The 20,899-nt window shown below is 48.2% G+C and overlaps 1 protein-coding gene across 2 annotated transcripts in view; it reads right to left on the bottom strand.

Moving 5' to 3' along the window:
- The window catches only part of LOC138303524 (zinc finger protein 1 homolog), a 48,043-nt gene that overhangs the window by 7,669 nt on the left and 19,475 nt on the right, over positions 1 to 20,899 (bottom strand). Inside the window, exons 4-6 of one of the 2 annotated variants that reach the window (XM_069242730.1) lie at positions 20,598 to 20,711; positions 19,633 to 19,704; positions 9,121 to 9,219 (exon numbers count right to left, since the gene is read on the bottom strand). In XM_069242730.1, the coding sequence (XP_069098831.1) occupies positions 9,121 to 9,219; positions 19,633 to 19,704; positions 20,598 to 20,711 (285 nt within the window). The remainder of the gene's footprint in view (positions 1 to 9,120; positions 9,220 to 19,632; positions 19,705 to 20,597; positions 20,712 to 20,899) is intronic. The other variant, XM_069242731.1, reaches the window with a different exon arrangement.

The following is a 20,899-nucleotide window of genomic DNA, read 5'->3' as shown; positions in this document are numbered from 1 at the left end:
TCTCTCCCCCTCAAGCGTCACGGTCATCAAAACAGGGAGGCAGCGCTGGGCCATGGCAGCTTTCACAACCCCATCTGCGAGCTTCAAATCCCTCACCCGCACTTCAGTGCTTAAATGACTCGAAGCTTGGATTCTATATCTTTCTGGCATTTCCTAGCTATGTTATCAGCACTTGGCTGCTCTGCCCTTCCCCAGCCTTTGTTTTCATTCCATCTTCTCCCTGTACTCTCGTTCTCAAGGTTAAGACGGAGTCTTCTACACAAACAAGCTTGAAAATAATATCATGAACTTTTCCACGTTGTTCAGGGGTTTCAGCAGGCATCACACTCATCTACACTGCTCAAGCTAATTAACTCTTCGCGTCACAATGTCTTCCGCACCTTTCCCTATACTGATCACCCGGTGTAAACTCGCTCTCCCAACCTTCCCACCTCATGCCCCAATGAATGTCAGTATAAAGACGCCATTTTGGAAAGGGATACCACCACTGCATACATATCGATCAAAATAATGTGGAGACACATATATTTTGGCTATAGAGGTTCCTAACATACGCCTCTTTCTCTAATGAATGCTCCCCACCTCATAGCAGCCACTAACATTTGCCAGCTACAGTAAACCACAGACATACAATAACTTGTACTCCATGTTCTACGCATGACCTCATGCGTAACATCACAGGTGACCTTACACATTGACTGTGTGATTGTGCGATGCACGGAAGGTGCAAGGGGTTCGACTTTATGACCTGTTGCAAAGCCCACTGCATTGTATCCATAGATGAAGAGGTGATAACTTGATAGAAATAGCTGAGAAGTCCATGCACCTCCAAAATTTTGGCCCCAACACATGTTAAAGTCTTTCCTACATGTTTCTCCCTTTTGCATCTCTATGGGCAGATCTGGGCTGATCAAAGAGTCAGAGTGGAAACATTTGTAGGTGCATTAAAAAAAAAGCAAAACAGAATAATACAACTGTACAAGAAAGGAATTAAGCAAAGATAATTTAATCTACCTAAGAAGGAAAAACAGATTTCACTAGCCTTCAGCTAGCAGGAGGACTTGTTACCATAAACACCAATTTGCAGACTTGGCAGGAGGCAAACAAGTCAATCTAGCTACAGGCAATCAGTGGCCCACCACAAAAGAATTAAGAAGAAGCGAAAGAAATAAGTCCAGCACAGGAATGAAGTTCGAGTGCTGCCATCAGCGTCTCAATTATTACTTTTTTATGGCTACAGAATACTGCTATGCCTATCTAGCCACTTCCATGGCATCCTTTTTAGGTCAAAGCCTACCAGAGGGTGCAGCTTTCTGGTTTGATAAAGACTTTTTGGGGCGTTTAGAAAGTTAACCCAGGAATGCATTCCACCTGTTGCTTACCACTGGCTTTGTAGTTTGTGACTCACATTTTCTTTCTATTTGCTGGCTTTATTTGCTTTAGGCTGTCCAGCTTGACTTCGTCTCTCCTCATGCGTAAATCCTATTTACTGTAGTCTGTTAACAGGCTTTTAAATCTTGTTCTTATCTTGTCATATATGCTGTGCATTCAAAGACAGAGGTCAAATGTCAGGCTGTGTATTTGAGGGAGGTTGGTGTTTACTTCGCTTTCCTTGACTTAAAAATCTGTGGTCCGCATGTTACGTGATGTGCTATTTAAGGGTTATGTTACAGCCTTGTAAATGGAACAGAGGAGGGGCACGAGAGGGCTCCATGGGGAGAGTCATCTGCATTCCTCTTTCCTATAAACGCTCCCACTTTGATTTTAGCTAGATAGGTAAGTGGGTTACTGCTTTTAACACAGAAATGCTTTTGTTACTTGCAGTTAATAAATTGTAATCCTTGTAATGTAGCAAAGTGAGCTATGAAGGACGACATATGACTCCTACACCTTGTAACCCTCACTGTTTTATGCAACAAACATCTTAAAGCGCTCTGACACCCTGCACTGGGATCAGTATTGCTATAAAAGAAACAAAATAGTGGTATTTACATTGTTATTTGTGCAGATACTGGGAAAGACCAACACACCTGACATCCTTGCACTGCATGCATTTCTCTTATAAACAGGGACGGAACAAAGTCAAACGCTGCCTCTCTCAAGCCCCTGTGAAGTGACAAGCTCTGAGCCTTCCTTCCCCTCCTTTCCATGTGCATCTAGGTATGCGCCTTTAGACCAAACCCAGCCAGGGTCAGATCGGAACAGAAGGAGGCCTGATGGCCCCTTAACTTCAGCCTTTATCTTTGACCCAGACAGAGGTGAAAAGAACTAACAAGCCCCTCTCCGTCTGCATGGTGCTGCTTAGAATGAAAGAGGACAACAGTGCAGGCGCTGCCTAATGTGTCCCAGTGACTGAAAATAACACCAAGACAAGCTCAGCAACGGCAAAAAGGCAAAGGTGTTCTGCACAAACAGCACCACCACATCAGTGCGCTTCTAAGCACCTCAAACCACCTCTTCCTTCCCTAAGCATTAAACACGCACTTCCGGGAGCTTAGTTTATATTCAAACAGCAAGTGCAGTGACACCAGGACAATAAGAACTCATGGAAACATTAAACCTACGCCAACGCTTCACTTTACATTTTAACAGACAAAAATAACACAATCCATTTACTTGCACCAGGAGATACCATACACTGCCGACACTAGAACACACATTTTTACCCTAGCTCCATGTTAAAATACAAAGTATTGTTCACTAACCACCTCTGCTTCAGGGCGCACAGACCCACAACACACCTCTCTCGGTCCTTCTGAGCTACACTTACCAGACATTACATTTGTGCAGCAGGTACAATGGCTCCAAGCCCAACACAAACACAATGAACAGAAACCTCAACTTCATTTCACCCACCTACATTCCTCTTCTGTCCCTAGACTCACATCACCCCTCTTCAATCCCCTTCCAGTCCGGCAGCTAGTCCAATGCACCTTTGCACTTTCATGCACAAATGCTTCTTGTAAGCAGACAACACAATCTCAGAGCCACTCGGAGAATCCCTCCTCCAAACATCCACCCACCCACAGGTCTACGCACCCCCGAGCCCCCGTCCCTCTGCCTTCAGCACTTCAAAGCTTCACAATCTGCCTTTAGGTTCTTTTAACACTTTGCCCGGCACTGAGTCTACTTACAGATCACCACACGCTCTCAAACACTAACACTGCATCCTTCATGCCTTTTCACTGCGGACAATGAAAAATATATGCTCTTTCAGGCCCCGTCTTCCATTTACTCTACGCCACTCGTAACTGCTGTTCACCACTGCACTCTACACCTCTGTACTCTACTCTGCGTCACTGTACTCTACGCCAATGCACTATACTTTACCTTGCACCACTCCACTCTATGCCAGTCTAGTCTGCTCTGCACCACTCCACTCTACGCCACTCTGCACCACTCTACTCTCGCAACTGCACTCTATCCAATGTACCCTACACCACTCCAGTCTACTCTGCACCACTCCACTCTACGACACTGCTCTGTGCGACTGCACTCTGTCCTGAACCACTCTACGCCACTTGACTCTACTCTGAAACAATCTACCCTACACCACTGCACTCTACGCCACTCTACTCTACACCACTGCACTCTGCAGCAGCCTACTCTAAACCACTGCACTCTATCTAATGTATTCTACACCACTTTATTCAAAACCAATGCACTCTATGCTAACTACTCCATCACTGCACTCTCTGTGACTATACTCTACTATGCAACACCATATGCCACAGCACTCTACACCACTGTGCTCTACATTACTGCATTCTACGCCACTCTATTCTAATCTGCACCACTCTACTGTATGCCACTGGTCTCTACAGCACTCTAATCTGCAACACTCTACAACACTGCAGTCTACACCACTGCACTCTAAGACACATTATAAGACTGCTCTCACTGCCACTGAACTCTATGCCACTCTACACTACTGCACTTTATGCCACTGCACCACTTATCTCTGTACCACTACACTGAGCCACTGCAATCTACACCTCTGCACTCTACTCTGCATTACTTCACTCTACTGTGAAACAATCTACTCTACACCACTGCACTCCACTCCATGTCACTGCAATCTAATCTGTGCCACTCCACTCGACTCTACACCACTCTCTCTGCACCACTACTCTATGCTACATTATTTACTCTACACCAATGAACTCTACGCCACTTCCCTCTAGACCACTCTACAACATTCCACTCTATGACTCTCTTCTTCATTAATCTCTACTCGATTCTGACACTCTACGCTATGCCAGTCCACTCTATGCTGCTCTATGACAGTACTACAATACGCAACTCCCTCTATGACACTCCATGCCACTTTACTTCACTCTATTCTATGACACACTACTCCACTCTACGCCACTCCACTTTACGCCACTCCACGCCACTCTCTACCGCCCCACTCTGACACTCTACTCTACGACAATCTACTCTGCTCTACACCACTCTACTCAACACCGTCCACCCCACTCCACACAACTCAACAACACTCTATGCCAGTCCACTCTACAACACTCTACTCTTGACACTCTGCCCCACTCAGCTATGCAACACTCTACACCCTTCCACTCTACGATACTCTACACCCTCCACAACACTATGCCACTCCACGACACTCAACTCAACATCACTTTACGCCTCCCTACGGCACTCCATAACACCCTACTCTACTCCATGACAGCCTATATTACGACACTCCACTCTCCTTTATGCCACTTCTAGACATGCTGAACAGCTGGCAAGCTGCTGTACAACATGGCTAAATCAAGCTCTTGCATAGGCGAGACCTATTGGCTTTGCCAGTGCCTGTTTACAAAGCTATAGTTTTGTATAGCTTACACACTCGTTGCCTAGACCTCTGCTTAGGTCGAAGCCTACCAGACCGACATCTTGGGGACATTCAGAAAGACTTTTTTTGCTTAAGGCTGGCCAGCTTGAGTTTGTCCCTTCCATGGCCCATACCCTACTTACTGTATTCTTCCACCAGTACTAGCTTTCTGTAAACAGGCCTTTAAATCTTATTCTTATCTTGTCACATGTGTTGTGCATTTAAAGACAGAGGTAAAATGTAAGGCTGTGTGTTCCAAGGGAGCTTGGTGTTTACTTTTTTCCTCTGACTTTAAAGTGGGAGGATTTATGTGACAATCATGCTGGCTACTTGGGGTGTGCTGGAGGAAAGTTGTACACTGTTTTGTTTCTATGTTTGTAAAATAACTATGCAGATATTTCAGAATATATCAGAATTAGGAAAGCACAAATGAAGCACATTTTTGGTAATTCTGAAGTGTGGTGAAAAAATATTTCAACACGAACTTAGGTGATGACATTTACACATATTATCGTTCGCTGCATACTTTTATCAGTAAAACTGTATGTCTGTATAAATGTAATGGTTATTTTAATTGAAGATGTGTTGTCTGCATGGCAGTGTGCTACCACACCTTTGCATACTCCATTTTACCCAATTCCACTGCACTCTGCACCAATCCACGCCTCTCTACTCTGCACCAATCCACGCCTTTCTACTCAGCACCAATCCACGCCTCTCCACTCTGCGCCAATCCACGCCTCTCCACTCTGCGCCAATCCACGCCTCTCCACTCTGCGCCAATCCACACCTCTCCACTCTGCGCCAACCCACGCCTCTCCACTCTGCGCCAATCCACGCCTCTCCACTCTGCGCCAATCCACGCCTCTCCACTCTGCGCCAATCCACGCCTCTCCACTCTGCGCCAATCCACGCCTCTCTACTCTGTGCCAATCCACGCCTCTCTACTCTGCACTCTTTGCCATTCCAGTGTAGGCCACCCCACTCTGCAACACTCAACTCTACGCCGCTCCACTTTATGCCACTCTACTCTGCTATACTGCACTCTATGCCGCTGTGCTCTATACCAACGCACTCTATTTTGTACCACCCCACTCTATGCCGCTCTGCACCAGGGCACTCTAGGCCGCTCTACTCTATGCCACCTACCTTCCACCACTCTACCGTGCACCACTCCACTCTATGCCACTTCACTCTACTCTGAAACAATCTAATATACGTAACTGCACTCAGCACCACTCCACTCTACGCTACTGTAATCTACGGTGCACCACTCCACGTCACTCTACACCACTCCAACCATTCCACTCTAACCACTGCACTCTATGACAATGCACTCTACACCACTTTACTCAAAACCAATGCACTCTACCTCACAGTACTCTATGCCAATCTACTCTGCATCACTGCACTCTATGCCACTATACTCTACCCTGTAACACTACGCCACTGCACTCTACGCCACTCTGTTCTACTTTGCACCACTGTATTCTATGCCACTGCTTTTTAAGCCACTCTACTCTGCAAACTCTACTCTACACCACTACACTCTGCGTCACTCTACTATACACCAGTACACTCTATGACAGTCAACTCTGCAACACTGCACTCTCTGCCACTGAGCTTCACACCATTGAACTCTTTACAGCTGCACTCTACTCTGCACCACTCTACGCTAATGTACTCTGCCACTACACTCTATGCCACTGAGCTTCACACCACTCTACGCTAATGTACTCCGCCACTACACTCTATGCCACTGAGCTTCACACCACCGAACTCTACCGCTGCACTCTACTCTGCACCACTCTACGCTAATGTACTCTGCCACTACACTCTCTACCACGGAGCTTCACACAACTGAACTCTTTACCACTGCACTCTACTCTGCACCACTCTACGCTAATGTACTCTGCCACTACACTCTCTGCCACTGAGCTTCACACCACTGAACCCTTTACCACTGCACTCTACTCTGCACCACTCTACGCTAATGTACTCCACCACTACACTCTCTACCACTGAGCTTCACACAACTGAATTCTTTACCACTGCACTCTACTCTGCACCACTCTACGTTAATGTACTCTGCCACTACACTCTCTACCACTGAGCTTCACACAACTGAACTCTTTACCACTGCACTCTACTCTGCACCACTCTACGCTACTGTACTCTGCCACCACACTATGCCACTCTACACCACACCACTCTACGCAACTGTATTCTACCCTGTGCCACTCCACTGCACTGTACTCTGCACCACTCTACTCTACGCACTCTATACCACTCCACTTTATGCCACTTTAGCCTTCATCACTCCACTCCGCCACTGCACTCTACGCCAATCCACTGTAATCTACTCTGCACAACTGCAGTCTACTCTGAAACAATCTATTCTACGCCACTCCACTCTATGCCATTCCACTCTACCCTGCACCACTGCACTCTATGGCACTACGCTCTAAACCACTGCACTCTACACCACTTCACTCAACGACACACCATTCCACCATCCTCCACTACTTCATTTCATGCCACTACTACTCGATGCCACTCCACCCTAGAACAAAGTACTCAACTCTATGCCACTCTGCTCCACGCAACAGCCTCTACAGCACTCTACTCTGCACTACACCACTCTACGTCACTCAACTCTATGACACTCTACTCTCTCCATGACACTCCACAACTCTCTGTCCGCCACTCTATAACACTCCACTCTACTCCACAACACTCCACGTTAAGATACCAACTTTTAGCCATGCTTAACAGCCAATGGTGGACAACATGGATACAATATACTGGCAATGCCAATGGCTTTTACAGAGGCGAGACCTATTGGTTTTGCCAATGCTTATTTTATAATATACCGCTAGCGGTGGATTATTGCATTTCAGTTTTTTACCTCTTTTAGCTGAGGTCACTGTTCAGCTTGTTTTTTGGTGAAACAAAAATCACAATGCCAAAGAAGCTCTGGCGTTCGACCCTGTGCTTCTTAAGGGCTGGTCATTGGGTGGTACCCAGAAGAACCACACAAGGTTTCATTCTACAGGCATGAGTTTTGAGTTCCAGCCTGGGACTGGGTTGCCTAAGGTAAGTGGAGTCTTGAATTGAGTTTTTATTTCCCCAGAGAGCCTGTGCGTGGTTACAAGGTTGTGACATGTGCATCCTGTCGATGCTGTACTAGCAGCTGTCAGCAGGACTACCGTACTTTAAATATATGAAGCATTCTACATGCTTTGATTTGTTCCTAGGATAAGCATTTCCAAGATTAAACGAACAGCTCTTTTTCTCCAATACCTATGAGGAGACTGCCTTCAAGGTCTCAAGGAGGAAGGCCCTGCTCTCTTACATCTGGAGTTGTTCGGTTGGTCGGTCTGTCTCTGTAGCAAAGATAGACAGTTCAACAGCGTACTAAAGCCCGTCCTTCTCAAGTCTGAGATGGGACTCAAATCTGGTCTGATATCATCCATGTCTCTGGATTCTTCACTGAGGGCAGCAGGAGATAACAACTCAAGTGACCGCAGAAGAAAAACTGCCACTAGGTGAAGTTTAGTCCTCCCATCACCCTTTCAGCTATGACGAAAAGAGACTATTGGGCCTGCTTGTCTTCTGAAACCAACTAACTTCAGAAAGCACAGCACATGAAATAAAGTGAGTTGTAATGCAGCTGCCACCCAGTGCCTCTAAATACTGAAATACACTTTAGACTCAAGTACTATGCAGCACTTCAAGCCAGCTGTTAATCCTTTGGATCTGTTACTCACAATTAACTACAGCTTGGGATTTAGATAAATCTTCAATTGTTGGGCCTAATTAGCATGGCTTCTGCCACCTCTCCTTCTGCAGACACTGACTCAAGTCTCATTCTCCAGTACAAGCAGCTGAAATGTAAAACTGGATTACAGGAACACCCCCCCATGCAAACTAAATCACAGTATTTTCACATTTGTTGTGTAAGCAAGAGTGATGAAAAATATTGCACTTTGCTGATTACATAATCATTAACTTCCTGCCTAAAATAAACCAGAAACATGCTTGAGGGATCTCTTAATCTTAGACCTGCGCTGTCGTCAGCCCCGGAGCAAAGCCGCGGCTGCATACAGACAGATTTATCTCGCGGCTTGTGATAAGAAACAGATAAGGTGATAGCCCAATGAAGGTACACATTAGTACATATGTGGCATAAAATAACATATACCACTACAGAATGAAGCATGCACAGAAAGAAGGCGGCGTCTGCTCCCCGGGGTCCACCAGGGGAAGCAGCGTTCACTCACCTGTGGGGCTGCTGAGGCTTTCTTCACTTCCGCTGTCCTCGTCATCAATACAATACGTCTCTTGTTCATCCTTTAAACTGGCTGAAATTAGTATGTGTCCTATGATAGCAATAAAATCAATTATCGGATCTATAGCTACATACACATTATCGCATCAGGGGAAATCTCTTTGTAAGAAATGTGCTTGGAGTGGAGAAATCACTCTACGTTTGTGCCAGGGACAGAGGGAAAGCTGGTCGCTGGTACTAAGAGTTAACGAGTTCCCAGGAGGTGATAGGGACTCAGAGAGGGGATCATCCCCTAAACGGCTTGTAAAATGGTTTTGCTAAGGGAATCTCTAATATCACAATAAGCTGCTGCAGTTTACTGAAAGGGTTTGTGAGTGCTGGTGAAGAAGTGGACTATAAGCCTCACTGGGGAATAGTTAAACTCCTTCTGTAAAGTAAACCCAACATGAAGGCTGCTTCAGGTACCCCAGTATGATAAATATGGGACAATTGGCATCAGATAATAACCTATGAGGCAAAAGCCCATTATTCAACCCCAAGAAATACACCTCTGGAGCCTCTGTGACCTGCCGAAACGTCACACCCTTACCAGGCCCAGCTGTGTGTGACTGATGGGAAAACAGAAAACCAGACTCTCCCGAGAGATGGGAACTAACACACGCGCACCAGGTCAGCTCAGGAACATAGGGAATTTATTACAGGTGCCAATGCTTGTTTACCTGGGCAGGGAAGATCACACACCAGCGCTAACAGGAAGTGGTCTTTGCAGAGACCCTACTTGGATGACATTATATACCTTGCAGGCACACAAGTGGCACTGGGCCAAGCATTACAGTAGGACATGTAAACTGTCTAAAAGGCCATTAATGCATTATTCACCCTACAGATGTTATTGAAACAAGATTATCAACCGAGAGGACAGCATCTGGGTCCGTCTGCGTAAGAGGAAAAACAGCCTAAATGTGCCTGGACAGGGACGATGAATAGGGCTTCTGCCTGTGCCCGAGTGTAGGAAGTTGGCTCTGTATGTGCTATTTCAAAGTAAGGAATAGCATGCACAGAGTCCAAGGGTTCCCCTTAGAGGTAAAATAGTGGTAAAAATAGATAATACTAATGCTCTATTTTGTGGTAGTGTGGTCGAGCAGTAGGCTTATCCAAGGAGTAGTGTTAAGCATTTGTTGTACATACACATAGACAATAAATGAGGTCCACACACTCAGAGACAAATCCAGCCAATAGGTTTGTGTATAGAAAAATATCTTTTCTTAGTTTATTTTAAGAACCACAGGTTCAAATTTAACATGTAATATCTTGTTCGAAAGGTATTGCAGGTAAGTACTTTAGGAACTTCAAATCATAAAAATTGCATGTATACTTTTCAAGTTATTGACAAATAGCTGTTTTAAAAGTGGACACAGTGCAATTTTCACAGTTCCTGGGGGAGGTAAGTTTTTGTTAGTTTTACCAGGTAAGTAGGACACTTACAGGGTTCAGTTCTTGGTCCAAGGTAGCCCACCGTTGGGGGTTCAGAGCAACCCCAAAGTCACCACACCAGCAGCTCAGGGCCGGTCAGGGGCAGAGTTCAAAGTGGTGCCCAAAACACATAGGCTAGAATGGAGAGAAGGGGGTGCCCCGGTTCCGGTCTGCTTGCAGGTAAGTACCCGCGTCTTCGGAGGGCAGACCAGAGGGGTTTTGTAGGGCACCGGGGGGGACACAAATCCACACAGAAATTTCACCCTCAGCAGCGCGGGGGCGGCCGGGTGCAGTGTAGAAACAAGCGTCGGGTTTTCAATGTTAGTCTATGAGAGATCTCGGGATCTCTTCAGCGCTGCAGGCAGGCAAGGGGGGGATTCCTCGGGGAAACCTCCACTTGGGCAAGGGAGAGGGACTCCTGGGGGTCACTTCTCCAGTGAAAGTCCGGTCCTTCAGGTCCTGGGGGCTGCGGGTGCAGGGTCTCTCCCAGGCGTCGGGACTTTAGGTTCAAAGAGTCGCGGTCAGGGGAAGCCTCGGGATTCCCTCTGCAGGCGGCGCTGTGGGGGCTCAGGGGGGACAGGTTTTGGTACTCACAGTATCAGAGTAGTCCTGGGGTCCCTCCTGAGGTGTTGGATCGCCACCAGCCGAGTCGGGGTCGCCGGGTGCAGTGTTGCAAGTCTCACGCTTCTTGCGGGGAGCTTGCAGGGTTCTTTAAAGCTGCTGGAAACAAAGTTGCAGCTTTTCTTGGAGCAGGTCCGCTGTCCTCGGGAGTTTCTTGTCTTTTCGAAGCAGGGGCAGTCCTCAGAGGATGTCGAGGTCGCTGGTCCCTTTGGAAGGCGTCGCTGGAGCAGGATCTTTGGAAGGCAGGAGACAGGCCGGTGAGTTTCTGGAGCCAAGGCAGTTGTCGTCTTCTGGTCTTCCTCTGCAGGGGTTTTTCAGCTAGGCAGTCCTTCTTCTTGTAGTTGCAGGAATCTAATCTTCTAGGGTTCAGGGTAGCCCTTAAATACTAAATTTAAGGGCGTGTTTAGGTCTGGGGGGTTAGTAGCCAATGGCTACTAGCCCTGAGGGTGGGTACACCCTCTTTGTGCCTCCTCCCAAGGGGAGGGGGACACAATCCTAACCCTATTGGGGGAATCCCCCATCTGCAAGATGGAGGATTTCTAAAAGTTAGAGTCACTTCAGCTCAGGACACCTTAGGGGCTGTCCTGACTGGCCAGTGACTCCTCCTTGTTTTTCTCATTATTTTCTCCGGCCTTGCCGCCAAAAGTGGGGCCTGGCCGGAGGGGGCGGGCAACTCCACTAGCTGGAGTGTCCTGCTGGGTTGGCACAAAGGAGGTGAGCCTTTGAGGCTCACCGCCAGGTGTGACAATTCCTGCCTGGGAGAGGTGTTAGCATCTCCACCCAGTGCAGGCTTTGTTACTGGCCTCAGAGTGACAAAGGCACTCTCCCCATGGGGCCAGCAACATGTCTCGGTTTGTGGCAGGCTGCTAAAACTAGTCAGCCTACACAGATAGTCGGTTAAGTTTCAGGGGGCACCTCTAAGGTGCCCTCTGGGGTGTATTTTACAATAAGATGTACACTGGCATCAGTGTGCATTTATTGTGCTGAGAAGTTTGATACCAAACTTCCCAGTTTTCAGTGTAGCCATTATGGTGCTGTGGAGTTCGTGTAAAACAGACTCCCAGACCATATACTCTTATGGCTACCCTGCACTTACAATGTCTAAGGTTTTGCTTAGACACTGTAGGGGCACAGTGCTCATGCACTGGTACCCTCACCTATGGTATAGTGCACCCTGCCTTAGGGCTGTAAGGCCTGCTAGAGGGGTGTCTTACCTATACTGCATAGGCAGTGAGAGGCTGGCATGGCACCCTGAGGGGAGTGCCATGTCGACTTACTCATTTTGTTCTCACCAGCACACACAGGCTTGTAAGCAGTGTGTCTGTGCTGAGTGAGGGGTCTCTAGGGTGGCATAAGACATGCTGCAGCCCTTAGAGACCTTTCTTGGCATCAGGGCCCTTGGTACTAGAAGTACCAGTTACAAGGGACTTATCTGAATGCCAGGGTGTGCCAATTGTGGATACAATGGTACATTTTAGGTGAAGGAACACTGGTGCTGGGGCCTGGTTAGCAGGGTCCCAGCACACTTCTCAGTCAAGTCAGCATCAGTATCAGGCAAAAAGTGGGGGGTAACTGCAACAGGGAGCCATTTCTTTACACAAGCCCCCCCCAGCCTACAGGCCAGGAAACTCAGGCCAAGCTGGGAGAGTCTTCCTAGTCTGTCAGGCGAGGAAGAGTAGGAGAAATAGGCTGGTTAGTTGCAGGGCCTACTCTGCCTTACATCCTTCTGTTCAGGTCATTCCCTTTGGGGAACTGACCCACTTCCACAGTGATAGGACCTAGTCTGAATTGCCTCTTGTCTGCCTCTTCAATGTCTCCACCCATTCTTTCTATTTTGGTCTTAGAGGTGTCCACCTCTGCTAACCTTATCTTGGCCAGGGTCACCCCTAGCTTACCCAGAGAGGTTACCCAGAGCTGGAGTAACCCCACCATGACCAATAGGGTCAGGGGGCCTAACTTGCTATTTGGCATGGGGTCAGACCACCATGCTAAGGATAGTGCAGCCATAAAGGCTAACACCCAGCAGAGGCCACTGACAGCTGTCAGTGCCCAGAACCACACCTTTAGCTCTTCACCTAAAAGGGAAGGGGCTAAGTTACAGGCTTCTTTGGGTTCAGGTTGCCTGTCTGCTGTATTGGAGTGGGGGGTTACCACATCTTGTAGTAAACACCCTTCTTCCACTCTTTCTTCTGTTGGCTGAGGAGCCACCCACTCAGGTTTAACAGTTGCCTGACTAGCCAGGACTTCTTGTGGGTCAGGTTGGACTTTATCAGGGCCATTTTTGGAGTTCTCCCCTACTGGAGCAGAATCTCCCTGGCTTGCTGTAACCTTGGCTAAAGGTTGTCCACCCCTCCTACTCTGTTTTCTTTTCTTCTTCTTCTGGGGCCTGCTTGCATTTACTGCAGAGGCAGGATTTCCAGAATCCTTGGGAGAGGACTGGCACTGGACCAGTTCCTCTCTTGGGCTCTGACTAACCTCTGGGTAGTCATTTCCAAGGAGACAATCAAGGGGGAGGTCTGTACTGACTACTACCCTTCTCCAGCTAAGAGTGCCACCCACTTCTATGGGCACTAAAGCCACAGGCCTCTTAGTGACCCTGTCTAGGCTAACTCTTACCCTGGCAGTCTCACCTGGGATGTACTGGTTCGAGAGCACCAGCCTGTCATGCACAATAGTGTGACTGGCACAAGTGTCTCTCAGGGCAGTGGTTGGGATTCCATTCACCAGTAGGTGGTGGAAGTGTCTACTTCCCTCTGGAATCTCCAACTCACCTGTTGGGCCCTGTTTCCAGTTGAAGGCTATGAAGACCTCCTCATCTGAGGAGTCATCTCCCATGGCTACACTGGTTACCCCTGGAATTTTGTTCTGGGGTTTGTTTTTGGGACAAGAAGTGTCCTTGGTGTGGTGCCCAGACTGTTTACAGTTGTGGCACCATGCCTTAGTGGCATCCCAGTTCTTACCCTGGTACCCACCTTTGTTTTGGGTTGTGTCTTGGGGCCCACCCACCTGTTCTGGTTTTTGGGGGCCTACAGAGGACTCTTTTTCTTTGTTTCTAGTGTCACCCACTTTCTCCTGGGGAGTTTTTGTAACCCCTTTCTTTTGGTCACCCCCAGTGGAAGTTTTGGTTACCCTAGTCTTGACCCAGTGGTCTGCCTTCTTTCCCAATTCTTGGGGAGAAATTGGACCTAGGTCTACCAGATACTGATGCAACTTTTCATTGAAGCAGTTACTTAAAATGTGTTCTTTCATAAACAAATTATAAAGCCCAACATAGTCACACACTTCATTTCCAGTTAACCAACCATCTAGTGTTTTTACTGAGTAGTCTACAAAATCAACCCAGGTCTGGCTCGAGGATTTTTGAGCCCCCCTGAATCTAATTCTATACTCCTCAGTGGAGAATCCAAAGCCCTCAATCAGGGTACCCTTCATGAGGTCATAAGATTCTGCATCTTTTCCAGAGAGTGTGAGGAGTCTATCCCTACACTTTCCAGTGAACATTTCCCAAAGGAGAGCACCCCAGTGAGATCTGTTTACTTTTCTGGTTACACAAGCCCTCTCAAAAGCTGTGAACCATTTGGTGATGTCATCACCATCTTCATATTTTGTTACAATCCCTTTGGGGATTTTTAGGATGTCAGGAGAATCTCTGACCCTATTTAAGTTGCTGCCACCATCGATGGGACCTAGGCCCATCTCTTTTCTTTCCCTTTCTATGGCTAGGAGCTGCTTTTCCAAAGCCAATCTTTTGACCATCCTGGCTAACAGGGGGTCATCTTCACTGGAGTTATCCTCAGTGATTTCAGAGGTGTTGGTCTCTCCTGTGAGGGAACCAGCATCTCTGACTATTATTTTTGGAGTCAGGGTTTGAGGGACCCTGTTCTCCCTAGATAGGACTGGTAGGGGGGAATTTTCCTCCAAGTCACTATCCTCTTCCTCTGAGTTGCCACCCTCAGAGGGGTTGGCCTTTTCAAACTCTGCCAAAAGCTCCTGGAGCTGTATTTTGGTAGGTTTGGGGCCCATTGTTATTTTCTTTATTTTACAGAGTGACCTTAGCTCCCTCATCTTAAGATGGAGGTAAGGTGTGGTGTCGAGTTCCACCACAGTCACATCTGTGCTAGACATTTTGCTTCTAAAAGTTGGAATACTTTTTAAGAATCTACAACTGGTTCTAGAATCTAATTCAAACTTTTACAAACTTTTAAACTCTAAAAGAAATGCTAAACAGGATCTAACACAAGGCCCTAGCAGGTCTTTTAAGAATTTAGAAAACTTTTCAAATTGCAAAAATGAATTTCTAATGACAATTTTGGAATTTGTCGTGTGATCAGGTATTGGCTGAGTAGTCCAGCAAATGCAAAGTCTTGTACCCCACCGCTGATCCACCAATGTAGGAAGTTGGCTCTGTATGTGCTATTTCAAAGTAAGGAATAGCATGCACAGAGTCCAAGGGTTCCCCTTAGAGGTAAAATAGTGGTAAAAATAGATAATACTAATGCTCTATTTTGTGGTAGTGTGGTCGAGCAGTAGGCTTATCCAAGGAGTAGTGTTAAGCATTTGTTGTACATACACATAGACAATAAATGAGGTCCACACACTCAGAGACAAATCCAGCCAATAGGTTTGTGTATAGAAAAATATCTTTTCTTAGTTTATTTTAAGAACCACAGGTTCAAATTTAACATGTAATATCTTGTTCGAAAGGTATTGCAGGTAAGTACTTTAGGAACTTCAAATCATAAAAATTGCATGTATACTTTTCAAGTTATTGACAAATAGCTGTTTTAAAAGTGGACACTTAGTGCAATTTTCACAGTTCCTGGGGGAGGTAAGTTTTTGTTAGTTTTACCAGGTAAGTAGGACACTTACAGGGTTCAGTTCTTGGTCCAAGGTAGCCCACCGTTGGGGGTTCAGAGCAACCCCAAAGTCACCACACCAGCAGCTCAGGGCCGGTCAGGGGCAGAGTTCAAAGTGGTGCCCAAAACACATAGGCTAGAATGGAGAGAAGGGGGTGCCCCGGTTCCGGTCTGCTTGCAGGTAAGTACCCGCGTCTTCGGAGGGCAGACCAGAGGGGTTTTGTAGGGCACCGGGGGGGACACAAGTCCACACAGAAATTTCACCCTCAGCAGCGCGGGGGCGGCCGGGTGCAGTGTAGAAACAAGCGTCGGGTTTTCAATGTTAGTCTATGAGAGATCTCGGGATCTCTTCAGCGCTGCAGGCAGGCAAGGGGGGGATTCCTCGGGGAAACCTCCACTTGGGCAAGGGAGAGGGACTCCTGGGGGTCACTTCTCCAGTGAAAGTCCGGTCCTTCAGGTCCTGGGGGCTGCGGGTGCAGGGTCTCTCCCAGGCGTCAGGACTTTAGGTTCAAAGAGTCGCGGTCAGGGGAAGCCTCGGGATTCCCTCTGCAGGCGGCGCTGTGGGGGCTCAGGGGGGACAGGTTTTGGTACTCACAGTATCAGAGTAGTCCTGGGGTCCCTCCTGAGGTGTTGGATCGCCACCAGCCGAGTCGGGGTCGCCGGGTGCAGTGTTGCAAGTCTCACGCTTCTTGCGGGGAGCTTGCAGGGTTCTTTAAAGCTGCTGGAAACAAAGTTGCAGCTTTTCTTGGAGCAGGTCCGCTGTCCTCGGGAGTTTCTTGTCTTTTCGAAGCAGGGGCAGTCCTCAGAGGATGTCGAGGTCGCTGGTCCCTTTGGAAGGCGTCGCTGGAGCAGGATCTTTGGAAGGCAGGAGACAGGCCGGTGAGTTTCTGGAGCCAAGGCAGTTGTCGTCTTCTGGTCTTCCTCTGCAGGGGTTTTTCAGCTAGGCAGTCCTTCTTCTTGTAGTTGCAGGAATCTAATCTTCTAGGGTTCAGGGTAGCCCTTAAATACTAAATTTAAGGGCGTGTTTAGGTCTGGGGGGTTAGTAGCCAATGGCTACTAGCCCTGAGGGTGGGTACACCCTCTTTGTGCCTCCTCCCAAGGGGAGGGGGACACAATCCTAACCCTATTGGGGGAATCCCCCATCTGCAAGATGGAGGATTTCTAAAAGTTAGAGTCACTTCAGCTCAGGACACCTTAGGGGCTGTCCTGACTGGCCAGTGACTCCTCCTTGTTTTTCTCATTATTTTCTCCGGCCTTGCCGCCAAAAGTGGGGCCTGGCCGGAGGGGGCGGGCAACTCCACTAGCTGGAGTGTCCTGCTGGGTTGGCACAAAGGAGGTGAGCCTTTGAGGCTCACCGCCAGGTGTGACAATTCCTGCCTGGGAGAGGTGTTAGCATCTCCACCCAGTGCAGGCTTTGTTACTGGCCTCAGAGTGACAAAGGCACTCTCCCCATGGGGCCAGCAACATGTCTCGGTTTGTGGCAGGCTGCTAAAACTAGTCAGCCTACACAGATAGTCGGTTAAGTTTCAGGGGGCACCTCTAAGGTGCCCTCTGGGGTGTATTTTACAATAAGATGTACACTGGCATCAGTGTGCATTTATTGTGCTGAGAAGTTTGATACCAAACTTCCCAGTTTTCAGTGTAGCCATTATGGTGCTGTGGAGTTCGTGTAAAACAGACTCCCAGACCATATACTCTTATGGCTACCCTGCACTTACAATGTCTAAGGTTTTGCTTAGACACTGTAGGGGCACAGTGCTCATGCACTGGTACCCTCACCTATGGTATAGTGCACCCTGCCTTAGGGCTGTAAGGCCTGCTAGAGGGGTGTCTTACCTATACTGCATAGGCAGTGAGAGGCTGGCATGGCACCCTGAGGGGAGTGCCATGTCGACTTACTCATTTTGTTCTCACCAGCACACACAGGCTTGTAAGCAGTGTGTCTGTGCTGAGTGAGGGGTCTCTAGGGTGGCATAAGACATGCTGCAGCCCTTAGAGACCTTTCTTGGCATCAGGGCCCTTGGTACTAGAAGTACCAGTTACAAGGGACTTATCTGAATGCCAGGGTGTGCCAATTGTGGATACAATGGTACATTTTAGGTGAAGGAACACTGGTGCTGGGGCCTGGTTAGCAGGGTCCCAGCACACTTCTCAGTCAAGTCAGCATCAGTATCAGGCAAAAAGTGGGGGGTAACTGCAACAGGGAGCCATTTCTTTACACCGAGTCAGAGCATTACAGCTACAGTGTGAAATTAATTTAACATTTGGTCTATTCAGAGCACAGCCTCTCCACCTGGGAGGAGCGGTTCAGTCCTGGCCCGCTCACGGCAGGGACGTGCAAGGAGAAAGGAGGACATGACTTGCTCATCACAGGAGGGGGGACATGACTAGTTCATCACATGGCCTCACAGGGTGGGAAGGGCTGTTCACTCATGGCCCACTCACGGCAGGGCCGCACAAGAAGGAAGGGGGACCTGACTTGCACATCACAGGAGGGGGGACATGACTAGTTCATCACATGGCCTCACAGGGAGTGAGGGGCTGTTCACTCCTGGCCCGCTCACGGCAGGGACGCACAAGGAGGAAGGGGGACATGACTTGTTCATCACAGGAAGGGGGGACAGGAAAAGTTTATCACTGGGCCTCATAGGGTTGGAGGGGCTCTTCACTCTTGGCCTGCTCATGGCAGGGCCGCACAAGGAGGGAGGGGACAAGACTTGCTCATCACGGGATGGGGGACATAACTTGCTGATCACAGGGCCTCACAGGATGGGAGGGGATGTTCACTCCTGGTCCACTCATGCCAGAGCCGCACAAGGAGGATGCAGGACATAACTTGCTCATCACATGGTGGGAGGGGCTGATGATTCCTGGCCCGCTCATGGCAGGGCTGCACAAGGAGGGAGGTGGGCATGGCTTGCTCATTACGGGGGCTGGAGGGAACATGACTTGCTCATCACAGAAGGGAGGACATGATTTGCTCATCACGGGAGGGGGGGACATGACTTGCTGATCACAAGGCCTATCAGAGCGGGAGGGGCCGTTCACTCCTGGCCCGCTCACGGCAGGGCCGCACAAGGAGGGAGGGGGACACGACTTACTCATTGCAGGAGGGGGGGGACATAACTTACTCATCACATGGTGGGAGGGGCTGATGATTCCTGGCCCGCTCATGGCAGGGCTGCACAAGGAGGGAGGTGGGCATGACTTGCTCATTACAGAAGGGAGGACACGACTTACTCATAGCAAGAGGGGGGACATGACTTGCTGTTCACATGTCTTCACAGGGTGGGAGGGGCTGTTCGCTCATGGCCTGTTCACGGCAGGGCTACACAAGGAGGGATGGGGGAATGACTTGCTCATCACTGGGCCGTACGTGGTGGCGGGGTAGGAGCAGGAGAGAGCAGTCTCAGTAGCCAGAGTGGGGATAGCTCAGTGGGCTCCAGCGATAGGGAATGTTCCCACAGTGATATAAGAATCAGATGTAACTCATGACAAGGGGTCTCCTCAACCGTTCAGATCTTAGTGATAAATGGGGAAAATATATAACTCACCGTAGTCTTGGTCAATGCCGCTTTCTTTGGCTTCTGCACCAAACTGGTCAATGTAAATGGAGGCCGGCTCTTCTTTCCTCAAACAAGTAGCAGTGTTAGGAAAAGAAAATGTGCGTAACAAGTTAACAACAATGTTTTTGCAAGGATTAAAGAAATTAAGTTGCAACCATACCAAAGTACATTTTGTCAGCACAATATACTTTCTATTAAGATTAGTGTTTTATGCCACAGGCTGGCCAGCGAGTTATAGTAACGGATAAAGGCAAGGTTGACGTTCGTCCACTCTGTGACTGAAGTCAACTCTGGCTTAAGCTATGGCGGGCGGAGGGTGGTCAGTGGTGGTGATGGCAGTGATTGGTGAGTTCTGGCGATGACTGTGGTGGGTCAGTGCTGGGTCAGTGCTGATGATGGCAGCAGTAGCTGAGGGAAATAAACATTAGACTGTGGTGGGTCAGTGCAGGCGGTGGCTCGTGGGAATGAGCACAGGATTGTGGTACGAGTGTTAATGTAAGCTGTGGTGGTAACAGTTTAGTGAGGTGACCCTGCTGGTTTGCTGTTCTGCGACAAAGGCTATCAGCTGCATTTAGGAACTGGCAGGCTGTTCCTCTGTCCCATGTTACTCCATGACCTATTTTCCTGCACTTGACTATATTTAAGGGATTACGATCATGTGTGTTAGAAGCTGGAAGTATCAGGTTCAGTATGTGAAAACCAAAGTTGTGTACCTTACTCATAAGCACAATGGTTTATGAAGGCCCTGCCTCAGGTTCTCTGCTTTGCTAGGGGCGGGTAATCAGTGTCATCCAAACGAAAAGTCTTAGGAACTGCAGCAAACAGTCTAAAGATCTGGTTAGTAAGTGAGGGAGCACAAATGCTAAGTAAAATGTTGTTGTTTTGGTGTCTGAGTATAAGGATGCATTTTTGCAAATACAATGGCACAAATAATCTCACTGATTGTTCTTCACCTTGGCTGACACAGTCATCTCTCTCTCTTCCTCTCGCAGTCTGAGGATTCTTCGGAAGAAGATTTTCTTCTTGTTTGACGTCGAATACCACATCAGCACTGGCAATGAAGCCGCCTGTATCATAAATATACAGACCAATCATTTGTCGTTCTGGAGAAAATATCCTCTTAATCCTAGGCCCAAGCCCCATTTGTGCCCCTGCCCTTCTCGCTTTACAAACTGCTCCTCTTCCATTCTGCCTACTCATGCAGGAGTAAACCTGTGCTGGTGAACATACACAAACACTCTGAACCTCTGTAAAC

The sequence above is a fragment of the Pleurodeles waltl genome, chromosome 7 (assembly GCF_031143425.1).
Source record: "Pleurodeles waltl isolate 20211129_DDA chromosome 7, aPleWal1.hap1.20221129, whole genome shotgun sequence".
NCBI classification, from domain to species: Eukaryota; Metazoa; Chordata; class Amphibia; order Caudata; family Salamandridae; genus Pleurodeles; species Pleurodeles waltl.
The sequence above is the reverse complement of the archived record's forward strand: the minus strand, read 5'-3'. Positions and strand labels throughout refer to the sequence as shown.